Source organism: Haliotis rubra, unplaced genomic scaffold (assembly GCF_003918875.1).
Source record: "Haliotis rubra isolate DU_JTF1 unplaced genomic scaffold, ASM391887v1 Scf1405, whole genome shotgun sequence".
Classification (NCBI taxonomy): Eukaryota; Metazoa; Mollusca; class Gastropoda; order Lepetellida; family Haliotidae; genus Haliotis; species Haliotis rubra.
In genome coordinates, this window is record NW_025765343.1 from 248 (window position 1) to 18126 (window position 17879).

General features: G+C 38.8%; 2 protein-coding genes across 2 annotated transcripts in view; both read left to right on the forward strand.

Annotated features, from left to right (window-relative positions):
* On the forward strand, positions 1 to 16886 carry LOC124268934 (collagen alpha-5(IV) chain-like). Its single transcript, XM_046703961.1, has 6 exons — positions 1 to 54; positions 496 to 602; positions 788 to 1014; positions 10481 to 12079; positions 13637 to 13858; positions 16794 to 16886. Exons 2-5 carry the CDS (start codon positions 514 to 516, stop codon positions 13855 to 13857), a joined length of 2136 nt encoding a protein of 711 aa, XP_046559917.1. The 5' UTR covers positions 1 to 54; positions 496 to 513; the 3' UTR covers position 13858; positions 16794 to 16886.
* Positions 14044 to 17879, forward strand: part of LOC124268941 (piwi-like protein 1) — a 15135-nt gene continuing 11299 nt past the window's right edge. Inside the window, exons 1-2 of the mRNA XM_046703964.1 lie at positions 14044 to 14052; positions 16794 to 16918. Of these exons, the coding sequence (XP_046559920.1) occupies positions 14044 to 14052; positions 16794 to 16918 (134 nt within the window). The remainder of the gene's footprint in view (positions 14053 to 16793; positions 16919 to 17879) is intronic.

Here is a 17879-nt window from a genome sequence, read left to right on the forward strand (position 1 = left end):
TCAGAGATCACCATACCATCACTTTTCCCGAACAAGAGTTTCAGCAGTAGTTCAGTAAGTTACTTTACATGTAAATGTCCTGTTTACAGTAGAATTGATAAATAACGAAATGATTTTGAAATATTTCCTTTTACTAGCATTTAGTTCGAGTTACAAAGGACCAGTTATGAACATAATTATGATAATTTTCAGTGTAGATTGGTTTGCAGGCAACCCATGGAAAATAGCAAACTACGATTTTATGCTTACCTGAAAAAAATCTGTTTAAATTAAATGAATTGAATCAAAATTTTCATTAGGTTTTATTATAAGTGGTAGCTTAAAAATAGTATGATAATCTTATCAGTGCTCTAAAAAAAAATCATAAAATTATTTCTGTTTTTCTTTTTATTGTGAACATTGTTTTTACTGTAACTTTATATTGAGTTATTTTCATGAAGAGGACATTAATATTCATTGTCAGAATCTAACCAAGAAAAACACTAATTTGAACAGATAACTGATGGAACTGACATGGCTCTGACAGCTGTCAAAGAGGAAGATGGTGCAGCCAACACCAATGATGGTGAAGACAACCAAACAACCATTCATCAAAATGAAAGGTTTGTTGATGTAACCACTTTTATTTTGCTTATTATGACTTAACATTAACCAGTGTAAACTAGTAAACACAATTCTTTTTCTTTCAATGCGATTTGTTCAAATTGGGTAAAAGAACACATGTTGTTAAACATATTACCTTTATTTAGCCTGTATTATCTCCTAATTCCATTTACTTGATCAACAGGTCTTTTGACAAGCTTTCTGTGTTCTTGCATGACTACTGTGGGCCCATACCAGAGAACACTATTTCATCACAAAGAAATGCATCCTGTCAGACTGCATCCGTACAGAAGTGTTCCACTTCTACTCAGACAGATGAAGGTTTCTTTCAAGCCATCTCTAGTCAGGGCAAAGCCATCAGCACCACAGCAGACCAGTGCCTGTACACAAACAGACTTCACTCTCAGACTTGTGAGCAAAGTACACAGGTGTTGCTACCATCACTCACATTTGCAGATATAAAGACAGATCCTGAGCTAGTTAACTTTACACAGGATTAGGAGATGGAAATACATTTTCATGTATTTTTGACGAATTGTCTGAAGCTTATGAGAGAGATTATCCATCATCAAAGTTTGGAAGACCAAACTCATTGTCACTAATAGATCAGTTTTTTATGTTATTGATGAGACTTCGACTTGGGCTTTTAGTTGTAGATATAGCTAACCGTTTCCATGTTTCCAGAACAAACATGTGCCTCGGACAATTAACAGATGGATTGATCTCATGTACAAAAATCTGTCATTTCTGATTTCCTGGCCAAAACGAGACATTATTGATGCTACTATGCCAAAAGGATTCAAGGATATATACCCACAAACACGGGTTGTAATAGATTGCACAGAAATATTCATTGAGAAGCCTTATTCAGTAGCAAGACAATCACAGATGTATAGTCACTATAAAAGCCATATTACATTAAAAGGTTTAATTGGCATTACTCCTAATGGTGTAGTCAGTTTTGTGTCAGATTTATGGTCTGGAGCTATAAGTGACAGACAGATTACTATAGAATCAGGTATATTAAACTTGTGTGAGTTTGGAGATGCAGTAATGGCTGATAAAGGATTTCTAATATCTGACTTAACTACCCCTAAAGGATTACACTTAATCATCCCTCCATTAAAACGTAAAAGAAAGCAATTGACATTGGAAGAAATTCAGAAAACTAGACGAATTGCAAATTTGAGAATCCATGTAGAGAGACACATGGAAAGAGTAAAAAATTTCAGAATATTACAAGGTATCATTCCCATAACTATTTCCAATTCTGTGAACAAAATATGGAAAATCTGCAATGCATTGACAACATTACTACCACCTTTGTACCCCCATAACCAGGATTCTGATACAATTGATGTACATGTGTTTGATGAAAATGCTTGATTATTTGCAAGATAAGGTGTTTATTATGAATACTGGGATTATCATTGATAGTGTAATCAATCTAGTCTGAGATGATATTTTTCATTCCCAAGAAATGACTGAATGCTTGCTTTTCATGGGGTGGTGGGTAACCTAGAAGTTAAAGTGTTTTTCGCCACGAAGACCCCTGGTTTCGGTCCCCACATGGGTAGCCCATTAATGGTGTTCCCTGCTGTGAATTTTGCTGGAATATTGCTAAAAGCTGTGTAAAACTAAACTCACTCATTTTTCTTAATGTTGGGATAACTGAACTCTTTCAGTAATAATAATCTATCTTATTTCCAAGAAGCTCATGTAAAAGTAACTTCTGATCATCTTTAATTATGTTAATTGTACAAATGACATATAGTTGTATTTACTGAAATGTTTTATTTATGTACAAATTGAGGCAGAACAATGTACAAGTGGTGCACATTATGACAAGTTTCATCATTCATAAACAATGTACAAATGTAATGACCAAATATCATCAAAGGCCTTTAATAAAGGCTTTATACTCCAACAAATGTTAAAAGAAATAAATTCATACATCAATTTATATCATCAACTTTTCTTATCTTTTTGCAGCTTTATATTTGAAATAATGAAGATTTTCCATGTCCCTTTACGGTAATCACTGGAGTTATCCGCCCTTTGACTAAAAAAACTCAATTTTGTCACTGTTGATGTATGTTCTATTGACGATATATGTACTATTATGTAGTTCTGCATAATGTGAAATTCTAAAAATTCGTTGGAACAATATATGAATATGAATATGAAAGTTGTTACATGATGATAATTATTACAATATCATGATTTGAGAATATTTTCAAATATTTTCAATCAGTAATAAGTCACTTGGTGTAATACTTGTGAAGATAATTAGTACAGTTTAAGTCCACGATGCACTCGCCTGGAGAAGAGTTCTGGCACAATTGCTGTCACATAAAAACGCTTCAGTTTTGAAACATTTCCTCCCATTTCAATTTATCAAATGCAATTCTCTGAATTGAAATACCCTTCAGTGTCCAAACTACAAAGTCACACCATTCTCTCTGTGCAATAGCCATTTGACCTTGAACTTGAAAGTAATAGGGGTGATTTTCTTTAAGTTTCAAGTTCATATTTTCATCCAATTTGCAAAAGAAATCCGTTTGTGAAGCAGCCTCTTGTGGTTTAAGATCCCTGAGTGTCGAGGGACATTTGATCTCAAGTAGTCCATATAATGAACAGCACTTTTCACAGTCAACACAAGACACCAGGCCATCAGGACTAGCTCCCAAATAGGGATACTGTGGATTTACAATGTTTACCCTAACATTAGGATGGTCTTTAGTCATCCTGAGAACATATAGTTGTCGAGCAGCTGGCTCATGGGAAGTGCCCCATCTCGTATGAACTGATGAAAAATCTTTACCGTAACCCAGAACATGGTGGACAAGTCTATCTGGTTCAGTAGTGGATCTCCGTAGACAAACGCTGCCAAAATCAGAACTTGTTATCCTCTCTTTCCTTGCCTCCTTCCAATTCTCCTGCTTCTGTTGTCCCCTAGTAATGCTCTCAATAATTGTTGACTCTTCTTCAGTAACTTTGATAGTTTCAGCATAATTTTCAAACACATTCTGACAACTCTGAGAGGAAAGATCAACACTATCACAAAAGCAAAAGTCAACTGGTGGTGCATGTAACTGTGGAAGTCTTACATCATCCATCTGCCCTTCATCATTTACTACACCTGTTGTGACTACAAATCCACATTTCTTTTTGTTTTCATTACTTATTAATTTTTTTCCTAAATCGGTCCACATTTATGCTTGTTTTGGGCATACCTGTATTGGGACACATATCACAGGGTTCATCAATATATGAAGACGTTACTGTGCAGTTAGTTTCTTCTCTTTTCCTCTTTAATACACTCCTTCTCCCACTTGACATTAGATGTAGGTCGTCGGGCGGTCAAAGGAGCAAGCTTTTCGATCGCTGAGGGATCATCCATTTACATTTGGTAGAGGTACACGAGAGTTGTCCTGCTTCCTTCTTCTGTGATATATCCACCAAGGCATAGAGCAGAGCAGAGACATGGTTGCAGGCTTCTCCAGCTCTGTAAAAGAATAGTAATTAAGTTTGTGCTTTCAGTGTTTAGTTGACTCATATTACCCATCCTAGACATAAATCCATCAGTGAACACTAATAAGAAGAATATAATGTTAACTGCAAACCTTTTAGACAATAATACACAATGAATAAACAGATTATCAGTACAAATTATTAGCATGTAATATGTTTCTCCTAATCAAGATCTAATTACAGTTATGTAATGCCATCCTTCATCAAGATATATATATTTAGATTTAAACGAAGGTGTAAAAACAAAAAAACAAACAAAAACCAAAAACCACAACGAATTTATCTACTATCAGGGAACTGTAAAGTGATTCATGTTTATCTGAAATACTCTGAAAACTTACCCAGCTGCACAGGTACAGTAAGCAGAGTTGATATGGCCTGTTACTTTAGACAGGCAGACCCAGACGTGATGGTCAGGATTACTCTTCTTATCTGTTGTTGGTAGAGATGGTATAACTAAACATCTGACAAACAGATGGTCACAGTCGCCAGAGATACCGTGAACAGCTATGCTGTGGACGCGCCGGTCTTCATAAAATATCGCTGCCTTGAGTTGACGAATAGCTTTCATGGGTTTACTGTCCACAGTTCGATGGGTGCTCAATACCAGGTAATTGTATATGTCCCTCTCTGTGAATAATGGCAGCAACTCTAGATCATCGCTCCATCCAGTAATTAATGAAAGAGGATCAGGCATCTGATAACCACTGGGCGCACAAAGCTTTGATGTTATTGACAAAGAAATACCGAGGGTACCAGAAGCTGTTAGATTGTCCAACCACAGAAGTATTTTTCTGTAATTTCAGTGCATGTGCACCTTTGCACGAGCTATGAGTTGATCCTTAACTCCTGTTACCTTTTGGTTTCTGTCTCTTAAGTATGTTCTAAGTTCTTTCATGTTCATTGAATCAAAATTTACATCACTGCGAACAATGCTAACGCCACTTTTTTCTCCGCCATTTTGATGAAACTACTCACCGGAAGAAGACAACGCTCAGGGAGATAATTCTAAAATATTATGTAAAGGGAGATAACAACACTTTGGGAAAGTCGTATATATGGTCGTCCCAGCTAACATCACGTAACTCAGCCAATAATGGCGCAGTAAAGTCAGAAAATCAGGTCCACTTAATACATTACGGAACTGGGCCTGTACTATTTTGCACATTGGCGTTGAACTGGACCAGTACAGGCAAAGTAGTATGGCCCAGTACACAGCCGTAATGGTTGCACATTGGCCCTTTAAACTTTGGCCGGCACTGGCCCAGTTTATACAGTGAGTCATCATTAGAGAAAGTTCCATTGACTTGTTAATTAACCCTTTGCAAGAATAATTTTCATAAATTTAGTTTCGGTCAAATTGCTTTCAATACTTATCTACAAGCTGGGAAATCATCTCAGCTACATGCACAATATTTCCATTCAATTTTCCGATAATTATTCAGAAAACTGCAACTATGTAAACAACTTAGACAATACCTTAGATGATACCAATCAGGTTTAACATGGCTGTCAATGGGATAGATTAAAATTAATTTGTACTTATGGTGCTTAATCAGGTAACTAATCAATAGAAAGATGAAAGAAAACTGTGTATACATGTAAAACACAAGTTAATCAATATATGAGTTTAATTCATATAGGGACGGTGGGGTAGCCTAGTGGTTAAAGCGTTCGCTCGTCTAGCTGAATGCCCGGGTTCGATTCCCCACATGGGTACAATGCGAGAGGCCCATTTCTGGTGTTCCCCTGCCGTGATATTGCTGGAATATTGCTAAAAGAAGCGTAAAACCCAACTCGCTCGCTCATTTAATTCGTGAAACAAGATGAAAACATAATGCATCATTCTTTCATTGATTCAGAGTTCATTTTTCTCGAGCATAACATACCCCAAAGCGAGCTGAATTCAACGTTCTGGTGTTTTTCAGTGATTGTGTTGCTGGCGCTATATCGGGGGAGTACGTGCACGATCGTAGAGCACAAGCAATTTCATCGGCAGGGCAGATGCCAAGTCACTGTCGTGAGAAGTTGTATTGACAATTGAAAACCGGAAGTTAAGTTGTTTAAAAAGCAAACAAGCATCAATATTATTTACCCGAGATCGTTCATACCACTTCAGATGCAAAATCAATTGCCTTTATAACAAAAATAGCAAGTGAAAATTCAGTAAGATCATTCATCTGCTGGTGACAGGCAATATTTACATAGAAAGCCACGTTATCACAACACTCCCTCGCAGTGCGGAGCGAAAAGTATGGCTCATCGTCGAAAACCCATACAAAATCCACGGATGTGGCGAATGGCAACAGTTTCGCCGATACGATGTCATCAACCTTATTTTTGTAGGAAACACTTGATATTTTTGTGTGAAATAGATGAATATATCCTTTATCACCCAAGGTTAGTAAAATTGAAACTTCAAATGACATTACAGATAAAAATTACGTTTTTGTCTTACATCGTCGAAAACCCCTAATACCGAGACTAACACTGTAACAGATTCAGAAATTTCAGTTTTGTCATCATGCACCTTGTCGTCTTAGTTCAGTATTTTTTCCAAGAATTGCCAACATATGTGAATAACCAACTCTGTTTTGTTCTGGATGATCTTGTTCAAAATTCAGTTCATCTGATACAGTCTCTTTTTGAACTTCAAATATTTTCAAATTTGCATTTACTTTTGATTCAATTTTCGACGTGTCGTCCAGTATGACACGATTATCAAACAACACTATAATCTTGGCCATAGTATTGAATTTATGTTCTTGAATGAGGCATGTGAACAGGTTATCATGATCTTACAACATGACATACATACTAAATGTTTCAAAATGCCCTTGTCCCTCCGAAATTCATACTGCATGTTATTGTTACAAATTTATCTCAACACTTAACCTTAGTTGAAAAAGTAGTCTCTATAAGTGATTTACACCAAATACTGTTATTTTTAATGTCACAGTGAGTCAATTTACATTCAGAAATGTGGAAAATGTCACATTCTACTTTTTGGCCACCTCTCTTGAGCAGACGGCATGGTTCTGATGATCTCCCACAATTCACCAGACAGGAAGTGAACTGCCTGTATTGGGCCAGCAGAGGCCCAGATAAGCTGAGTATCCGGGTAAAATATGCATAGAAAATTTCCAATTACGCATTGAAAAATAATTGTTGCGTACCAATTACACATTTACAATGTTAGATACGCAAAATGTTTAAAACAAATGCGTACGGAATATATTTATAAAAAATCGCTTGCGTAATGAAAAAGACATCGATTGTTATCAAGTTGTACTATTAGTATAGGACTAGTGTTGTACTGTCAGTACAGGATGAGTGATTTTTTATGAAATCATTACCATTATATTTAAGTTGGTTTTGATTAGGTATGACACAAGGCAGAACATACCTGCTTAGTAAACTTACTCAATGACATAATACTTAGGTGAGTAAAATGACTGAAATACGCACATGTTTGAAAGCTGTGGATAACAGAAAATGAAATACCCAGTCAACATTCATAATACCCACACCAAAAAAATACAGTGGGTACAGTACCCACATGAGCTAAATCTTATCTGGAGCTCTGGGGCCAGTACAGGGCCGGTACAGTATTGCGGTGCAGTATTTAGGGTAACCACTCATATGTGGTCCACTACAGTTTTGCCTGTAACAGGCCACTAACGGAAAACAAGTATTGGTCCAGTACTGGCTCTATACTGTTGTACATTGTGCCAGTACCAACGGTAAAAACCAGGGCTCCTTTCATAAAGCAACCTTTACTAAGGCAGGGTTTACAGGACGCATGATTCCTGCGTAATGAACGCAGAAATTTGATGAAGTACCCCAAACTAAATTCCTGTGCGTCCTTGTGGACGCAATATAATTTTTTTCTGGGAAAGAATTTTCTGAGTTTGTAATGATATCCCATTTTAAAATATATACATTCTGTTTACAATCATTATTCTAACAGGGTTCGAAATACCCCTATTTTAGCATGCAATGGCACGGTAAATATTGAAATGGCACGGATAAAAAATGTCCTCGGTGCCCTTATGGCATGCCTAATTTTTTAGAGACATGACTCACCTTTAGTCATTTAATCTCCAAAACAAAATAAATAACGCAAGTAACAAACAAGCAAAACATTTATTGACTTTATCGCCCAGGAAATCACTGGAATTCTGATAGATGATGTAAAGAAATCTGGTTGCTTGTCCATTTAGAGTGATGTGTACTGATAGTTCAGTTATTGAGCAGGACATTGTGTTTGTTAGATATATTGAACAAGTAGACCTGTTTTGGGAAAACAGAACGAATGAAGCTTAAGAAAGCCATCTTAAACAGAAGACATAATAGTGATAACAGAAAACAGGTTACATTTGTTGTTTCCTAACAACAAATTTCAAATGATCATCATCATTGCTACAGTCGTTTAATCTAAAAACAGGTGGGCACACTTGATTTCTGAAAGGCACATTTAAAATATTTGCCTGGTGCTAAGGCACACCTCGAAAAGAAAGTATTTCTATCCCTGTTCTAATGACATTTAAAGTGACACATATTATAACATAATCGACAAATGGTAAGCATCCATGATAATTGATTTCATGCAAATTGATGGACTCCCAATTTTGGAAATGGACTCTCAAAATACATATGCCCTGAGTCCCCAGGACTCCCAGTTTCGAAGAGCTGTGTTAAACCCTGCTAAGGATAACCTTAACTGCCATTCTTTAATATTGCACTAAGGTTACCTTAGTGACTTACGATCACCTAAGTGCTTTGTGAAAGGAGTCCCAGAACGATGCCAGTACTGGCCTAGTTATGTGATGTTAGCTAGGTTATAATTGCAGCGGAGCGGTGGGGTAGCCTAGTGGTAAAAGCGTTGACTCGTCACGCCGAAGACCCGGGTTCGAATCCCCATATGGGTACAATGTGTGAAGCCGGTTTCTGGTGTTCCCCGCCGTGATGTTGCTGGAATATTGCTAAAAGCGGCGTAAAACCAAACTCAGTCAGTCAGTATAATTGCAGCAGATTTTCTTGTCAATGATAGGTCCGATGTGACATCAAGTCCATTTTCAAACAAACTGAAGACCCTTTGTCCCTGACCTGCCTGCCATTTTACACAAAACACAGAACTATGTGGAGGCTGCTCCCATGTGCCTAGCCTTGCTCCAAGGTTGTATGGAAGGCTAAGCCCAAGGATGTGTAGTAATTCTATCCTTTAAGAGGCAAGTCTAGAAAAGCGGATATTACTAAGGACGCCAGACTGTTAGAGATTATCTTTTTAGAATTTATCAATTAAACTATTAATTATTACCTTAGAGGCTTGTGCAAGTTTAAGAATGCCAGCATGTTAGAGATTGTCTTTTTTAGAAATTATCATTTATTACCTAAGAGACTTGTGCAAGCCTACCATGTGTCGTGTTCAGGCATATACTTAGTCTGTCATACAGACCCTGAAACAAATATATCCAAGAAAGCCCTTGCAAGTCTAGAATGTGGCAGGTCAAGAAATTTGGGTCAGGCAGATTTTATTTTTACATTTTACACCTTTTTTTCTGCTAGAAAATCCATTCTTAGAAGTATGAAAATTCATGCACATTTTGAGATTCAAAGTTGCATTTTCTCTGGTGTAAAAAAAAAGAAGAAAATTTTAGGGTTGGGTGGAATTTTAGGGTCGGGCAGTAACGATAAACGAGAATACAGTGAAACCTGTCTAAACCGAGACCCCATTGGACCAAAGTAAAATGACGGTTTTGACAAGGTGCCTGATTAGACAGTGATTAGCATTTTCTAATATGGCTGCCATTTACATCGTCAATCTCTTTATTTCAATAATGCCTTTGATCTTTTGTAATTGTGGCCAGAGGAGTATATTGGATTAAGGGACCTTGATTGGACTGCTCATACCAATGCTGGTGTAGCACTAGAATACAGAATGGACAGGTGCTGGACTAGACAATGTTTTAATGATCATAATAAATGGCGGGACCAAAATTTTATGCTGGTTTTAACAGTGTACCGGATTAGACAGGGGCCGGTGTTGGCAGGTTTCACTGTATTTGTTTTTATGGCCATATATTTTGTGATTATAATTGGGGCTCTATGCCTCAAGGCAAGGAGACCTATTGTAATCGTTCGGATTATTATTATTTATTAATATTGAATCTGTCTAAAAGGGGTGTAGTGTAAAATGGTGTAAAGTCAATTAAGCAGCATCACATGGTTGCATGCACATAGCTATGCAAGTGAAATGATCTTGAATGCAAGGTGACAGTTCCTTTTACCTCACCTCTAAATGCTCAACATCATATACAGGTGTTGCCTTGCTATTTTTCAGATTGCTGGATAGACAGAGAAAGCGTCATGCCCAGTCAAAGTAGGATCTTGTCACAGCCTGGTCAGGGTATGCCACAGGATATGCCAGTGGATAACCCACCAGGTGTGCCAGGAGATATGCACCAGGATAACCCACCAGGTGTGCCAGGAAATATGCACCAGGATAACCCACCAGGTGTGCCAGGAGATATGCACCAGGATATCCAACAGGATAACCCACCAGGTGTGCCAGAAGGCATGCAACAGGATAACCCACCAGGTGTGCCAGGAGATATGCACCAGGATATCCAACAGGATAACCCACCAGGTGTGCCAGGAGATATGCACCAGGATATCCAACAGGATAACCCACCAGGTGTGCCAGGAGATATGCACCAGGATATCCAACAGGATAACCCACCAGGTGTGCCAGGAGATATGCACCAGGATATGCACCAGGATAACCAACCAGGTGTGCCAGAAGGCATGCAACAGGATAACCCACCAGGTGTGCCAGGAGATGTGCACCAAGATATCCAACAGGATAACCCACCAGGTGTGCCAGGAGATGTGCACGAGGATATCCAACAGGATAACCCACCAGGTGTGCCAGAAGGCATGCAACAGGATAACCCACCAGGTGTGCCAGGAGATATGCACCAGGATATCCAACAGGATAACCCACCAGGTGTGCCAGGAGATATGCACCAGGATATCCAACAGGATAACCCACCAGGTGTGCCAGGAGATATGCACCAGGATATCCAACAGGATAACCCACCAGGTGTGCCAGGAGATGTGCACCAGGATATCCAACAGGATAACCCACCAGGTGTGCCAGAAGGCATGCAACAGGATAACCCACCAGGTGTGCCAGAAGGCATGCAACAGGATAACCCACCAGGTGTGCCAGGAGATATCCAACAGGATAACCAACCAGGTGTGCCAGGGAGTATGCACCAGGACATGCCTCAGGTGCTCAGTGTTCCTGTACAGGAGACCGCAGAAAAGGGAATAGGACTTAGAGGGGAGGAGGTTGTTTATGTGCGTGAGGAACAAAATGGGCAGACAGTGTTAGAAGCTGAGACAGTGATACCACCTAGGGATGAAATGCAGGAAGGGACACAGTCTGGAGGTGGAACTCGGCCTGTGGCACATTCTGGAGATGGAACTCTTGCAGGGGCACAGCCTGAAGGTGGAACTCGGGCAGGGGCACAGTCTCGAGGTGGAGCTCGGCCTGTGGCACAATCTGGAGATGGAACTCTTGCAGGGGCACAGCCTGAAGGTCGAACTCGGGCAGGGGCACAGTCTGGAGGTGGAGCTCAGGCAGGGGCACATTCTGGAGGTGGAGCTCGGGCACAAACTGATGCTGGAGCAGTGGCAAGGGTAAAGACTCAAGGGAGAACAACAGTTTGGGCACAAGCTCAATATCCAACACAAGCAGATTCAACGCCGCAACATGGAGTGCAAGACTGGGCACTGCCTCAAGAAGGAGCTGAGGCAGGGGCACAATTACAAGATGGAGATTTGAAACTATTTATTGATTCATTTCTTAGATGGTTACTGCCACCAGGTGTAGCCATAGTGAACCTCTCCGAAGATCCAAATATTCAAAGGATTAGTAAGTGTGACATTGTCCTGTTTTTAACAAGCATGCAAATACGAAATCCTAATGTGAGCATTTTGTAGTATAGATTATTTTTAAACCAAAATTTCTCTTTTATCAAATCTGCTTGTTCAAAAGTCAGTTTTTCCTCATTGATATATTTTTATTATTTCAGGGTGTTTTTCATAATTTCAGTTATTTTGTATTTTTTCATGTTATAATGTATTTTGGAAATGAGTATTTTCCTGTTACTTTGAATTTTTCTCAATATTCAAGTTATTTCTTAACTCTTAAATTATTTTTTTTTTATTATTTCGATAATTTATTTACAAATCCTAATTTTATTACATTACTTTTTTATTATTTTCTCTTAATATTGATTATTTTCTTATTATTTCAAGGTTGTTTTTAAAACTGGAAAATTTGAAATGATGTGAATATAACTGAAGTAATGAGAAAATGCTTGTAATTTTGATTTTATAATGGAAATAGTCAGATGAATAAAACATTTGGAGTCACTCAAAATGACTTGAAACCTCGAGAAATAAGTTGAAGAAACCCAAAAAGAAATTTCGAGTTTTAAATAACTTTGTATAGCAAAAACAAATAATCAAAACTACAACTGTACCAACGTAACAAGAAAAATCTCAAAATTTTAGAAATTTTGGTCTAAAAAGGTAGTTTATGCCACAAATGTGGCACCATGTGGCCTTTGTATGCTAGCACTTTGTTACAGTTCTTTCTCACTGTTATCTGTATCATTCTGATATTGTTAAATACTGGTTTGGAATTGATAAAGATATGTGGCAGTGTGTGGTCCTGTGCATAGAGCTCAGTTCACAACTCAGTTGAGCATGGAGAGTCCTTGGATGGGTGACCGCAGGTTGCGCAGGACTTCAATCCTGCCCAACAACGAAGCACATGTGATACATGTGGTCTCACCTTAGCCAAGTGAGATTGTAACCGCCTCCATGGTGTAGTGGTTAGAGCGTCCGCCCGGAGAGAGGAAGGTCGCGGGTTCGATCCCCGACCGCGTCATACCAAAAGACGTTAAAATGTGGTACTTGTTGGTCCCCGTCTGGCGCTCGGCATGAATGGGTACAACAAGGAATGGTCGGCTTGGAGTCAGTATAATGTGTCTGAGTGGGGTATTCATGCTTCACTGCGGCATGGTATGTCAGTGGGCTAGCACTATAAAACCAGCTTCAGTCTGGGCAAGTACAAGCAGCAACACATACACATGCATGCACGTCGTCATATGAGCGAAATATTCTCAGGCACGACGTTAAACCCAATTTCACCTCACCTCACCAGTGAGTTTGTTCATAAATTGCTGCTGTTCATCCAGCAGAAAATGGGTACCTGGTGGGATAAGTCATAATAACCATCTTGCGCCTCACAGGCAGCTTGGGTTATCTGGGGTAGTAATATCAGTCATGTTGTATGCATTAGGAGCATACCTGGTGTGGAGTTTGCGCTATAAATGGATACATTAAGTTTTTTATGTGTTTTCTGTATACGTGTGAAAACACTGCGTACTGCAGTATATATGAATTTTCTATCAATCTTCAGGGGAACTCTGTATTCGTCACAGGAACGTAAAACTGATGACCAACTACTTCAGCGTAAACTTCGTACGCAGCACCCCCCTGTACCAGTATCACGTTGAATACAACCCTCCCTGCGAGTCCAAGAGGGTCAGAACGGCGCTGTTGTATGTTCACCAAGAACTTATTGGTGATGTGCATGCTTTTGATGGCACCATGTTGTTCCTACCGCCATTTACCAAATGAGGTAAGAGACGCATTCTAGTCTGTTATTATATCGCTGGTTATCGCTCGCAATTGATTGATAATTGAGCTCAGTAATGGATCAATAATCAATTGTAATCTTAAACCTCACCACAAAACTAATGTGTGCAAATACAGGACACAGTAATACCATTGTACAAATAAAAGAAGAGTTTAGTTTGATGGCTAATGGCAGCTGTAATACATAATTGAATTTGAATTGGGACCAGACAGTCCAGTGATCAACAGCATGAGCATCGATCTACCCATTTAGAATATGAAGACATGTGTCAGCCATATCAGTGAGCCTGACCGCCTGATCGCCTCTTACGACAAGCAGGGGTTAATTAAGAGCAATTCTAACCTGGATCTTCATGGGTGGGAAATGACAGAGGCACTCATTAAAAGTGTCTAACAAAACCTATTAGAAGGTCGCGTCACCTAACCTTTTGGACTGACCAATCAGAACATAGCTTATCAAATCGCGAAAGTTAACATTCGCACATATCGTTTGAACCTTTACCTCAAAAACTCGAATGATTCCGAATGCTATTTTCCGCACGATCGCTTCCGAGTGATACACGCAATGAGTAAACAGTCGCTGAAAATAGCGTTTTGTCAGTATTCAAGGATGTCATCTTTGCGAAAATATAAGCAAATAGTAACCATGTCATTAGAAACCCATAAGCGTATATATTGCAGGTCAAATATCTCTATTTTATGCAGATTTACGTTTGTTGATAGATCAGTGTCAGCAGCCAGGGAAGAGAAAATCCCCAAACCGTTTTGTAAGTCCCGCCAAACCCTAACAAGTAGTTGTTGTCTGATTTGTTGAATCCGTTCAGCCGTCTCGAGTTTGATTGGACGGTCATAAGTTGCTCAAAGGTTAGCTGACGCGACCTTCTACTAGGTTTTGTTAGACTCAGTATAGCAGTGTAACGAATAATACAGAAATTTGGGGTGCGTCCTGTGGACACACAATATTTGAAAATGATTCATCCAAAAAATACAAGTGCGGCTTAAGTAAATATAATGCAATAAATACTGTTATCGTTCACCGCAGTTGCGCAAAAGACTATTAAGTGAACCAGTTTAAATCCACATGCATTAATATTCCTGATTGGTTGTTGTAATAAGTTCAGCCAATGATGTCGTGTTTCTAAAAATCTTTCATTTGGTAACATTCAGTTTCGGTTTTTGTTCATGTTCGTGAATGATCGTGTCTCAGAAAATATTTTCGAGCTTATTTAAACAGTTTATTAACATGCAAACTATGTAAGTACATTTAGCTGAAAACATCAAACACCCAAATCTGAAAGGGGGCCACCTAAAATTAACCTGGTGGGGCATTTTGACTCTCCTATCAAGAACTTGGGCCCACCCAAATTTAACCAGGTGGGTTGGCCCACCCATAAAAATTCCTGCTTGGCTCAAAATGATCAAGGATACTTCCTTTTGAGACACTCCCATGAATTGGTTGTTTATGTCTTGATTTAACACACGTAACAAAAAGAAACATGCATTAAAAAGTTTGATTAGATGTTTCAGGTCTTATGAATATCAATTAATCTCCTGAGATTGATTGATTGACCGATTATTTGATCAATCCCCCTAACACAAGTTAAATGGGAAACATGTTCAGCACCCTAATTATTATATAAAGACTTTAATTCAGATAGGTAGCTATGATTTAGGTAGCTTCTTACAGTTTAGGGACTGGTCCATTATTATGGAGGGACGGAGAGTGGGGTGGTGGTATTGATCTTTGGACTGTGTTATATTTTGCTGACTAATGTCCCTGTTCGAAAAGTCCCAAATAGTGACCAAATATGCAATTATACTAAGCAGCAAAAGAAACGTCAGTTTGGAATTTTCTTTCGCAGAAATGGATTACTGTAAACTCATTTCATGTTTTGATTGTATATTTTTGACAACATCTCCAACTTTACCTGAGCTGAGACATTCTTTCCCAAACTCAGAATTGAACCCAGGAAATGGTCTCAAAACGCAACCTGATCTCGGAGATAATACGGTGTTCTCCATGTTTTTCATGCAACTCATGCTGCACGTGCTGTTCACAAAGATCAGCCCTATAAAATGCACCCCCAAACCTGGTTGAAACATTCACATTACAACGTCAGCAGGATGCCGTGACTCAAGACAGCTCAGAGGAACCAGGCGCTAGGAAGACTTGAAGCTGGCCAAACTGCACAAGCCATTGCCAATCACTTCCAGGTAATCACATCATGGTATGGGGTGGAATAGGCCTGAACCAGAGAGTGGGTCCTGTACTGTTCCAGAAACTTGGTCCAGGAAGAGGAGGCGGCATCACAGCGGTGCTCTGAGACCCCACGCCATACCACATTTCAGCGACGCCACCGAACAACATTTTCCAGCATGATAACGCCCTGGCCCATACTGCCAGAGCTACACGGGACTTCCTACAGCAGAATGGTGTCAACATTATTATGCAGTGGCTTGATATCTTGCTGACTTTTCATTGATTTGTCAAGATATTAAGGACAAACAATGTTTTGATCCCCATATTATGTACATATCTGTAATGATTTGATTATAGTGCCTATCTAATTTTGAATTCATACTGACTGGTGTTTTGCTGCTGAGTATATTTTATTAGAAAAATTAAGATTGTGGTATCACGAATATTGCAAATTGCTCATTACTATAAAGTCACATAGACCTAATTCACATCCCACCCCACCCCTACACATGCATGCACACACATGCACATCACTACAGGAGTCACACAAACACATCACTACATGTGCCACACACACATATATGCACCGAGAGAGAATGAGCGAGAGAGAGAGAGAGACGCACACATATCACTACATGAGCCACACACACATATGAGTCTCTTTGACACACAAACACATGCACATCACTGTATGAGTGAAACTGTTTTCTTGGTGTAGGTGACGGAGGTACATTCAACACGACAGTATGACGGTGTCCAGATCAGGCTGACCATCACGTTGACGTCAGAGCTGCCTCCCGATGCTCCACAGGCCATTCAAGTATTCAACATCATCCTCAGAAGGTATGGAAAAGCTGATTTATCTATTCAATATGTTTATAAACCTATTGCCTCTTGCCTTGTATTGTAGGTAGTGTTGGGAATCGGAAACCAAATCCACTATCGATTATCGGAGGATTGTGGTGAACGATTATCAATTATAATTGAAATATATACATTTTTAATGTAATCACCAATTTTAAGGGTTTTTCCCCAGTTTTTTTCTAATTAATGGGTTTTTTTACATAACTAATGCTGTCATGTAATGAAATGCACACATGCAAAAAGACACTGGAATTGTAATTAAACAATAAAAGTGGTTAAAATTTTACAATAGGCATAGCTTTACGCTGTTGAGCGCATGTTTGTTCGTGAATATTCGTCAAATTTGATTGTTAGTTTACTTCATTCAAGGGTGTTATTCAAAAACAACAAAATTCTGATTAATCGAATATTATAATATGTTTTTACAATCGATAATCGTTTTAATCCTTCTTTAATCCTACATCACTAATTGTAGGTATGTCACCTTCCTAGAGTAACGTTGTGAGAGGTAAAAGGCAAATATTATGGATGACAACTTCTTGTGTATTTTATACACAACCATTCTAGGTTATTTTTTGCCCTTCGTCAGGCAAATTCACCTGACGAAGGGGCAAGAAATAGCCTATAAACTAGTGTTGAAATCTCACAATTGATGATTGCTTCACTACCAAACTAACAATCATCGATAAAATTTGGTTAGCGCCATTTTTCAGATTTTCCTATCCAGGTTGTTATTGCAGATATGTATAACATGATGCAACTTGCATCAGTTAGTGAAGTGAGTTTTCTAAGAATTAAACAAGTTTTCAGGCGCTGACAACTTCAAAGATATGTTCCATCATCAAGTGTGTCAAAGACTAAAACAACAGTTCCAAAATAGTGTGTGGTCGATTATGAGAAAATGTGATCGATTGCTTGGTCATTTGGTCACCGACCAGTC

Bases quoted from the DNA above. Each gene is read 5' to 3' on its own strand.
- LOC124268934 (XM_046703961.1), top strand. From the start codon at position 514: ATGGCTCTGACAGCTGTCAAAGAGGAAGATGGTGCAGCCAACACCAAT. The intron at 603-787 runs GTTTGTTGATGT...CTTGATCAACAG, and splicing joins ACCATTCATCAAAATGAAAG to GTCTTTTGACAAGCTTTCTG. The intron at 12,080-13,636 runs GTAAGTGTGACA...ATCAATCTTCAG, and splicing joins TCCAAATATTCAAAGGATTA to GGGAACTCTGTATTCGTCAC.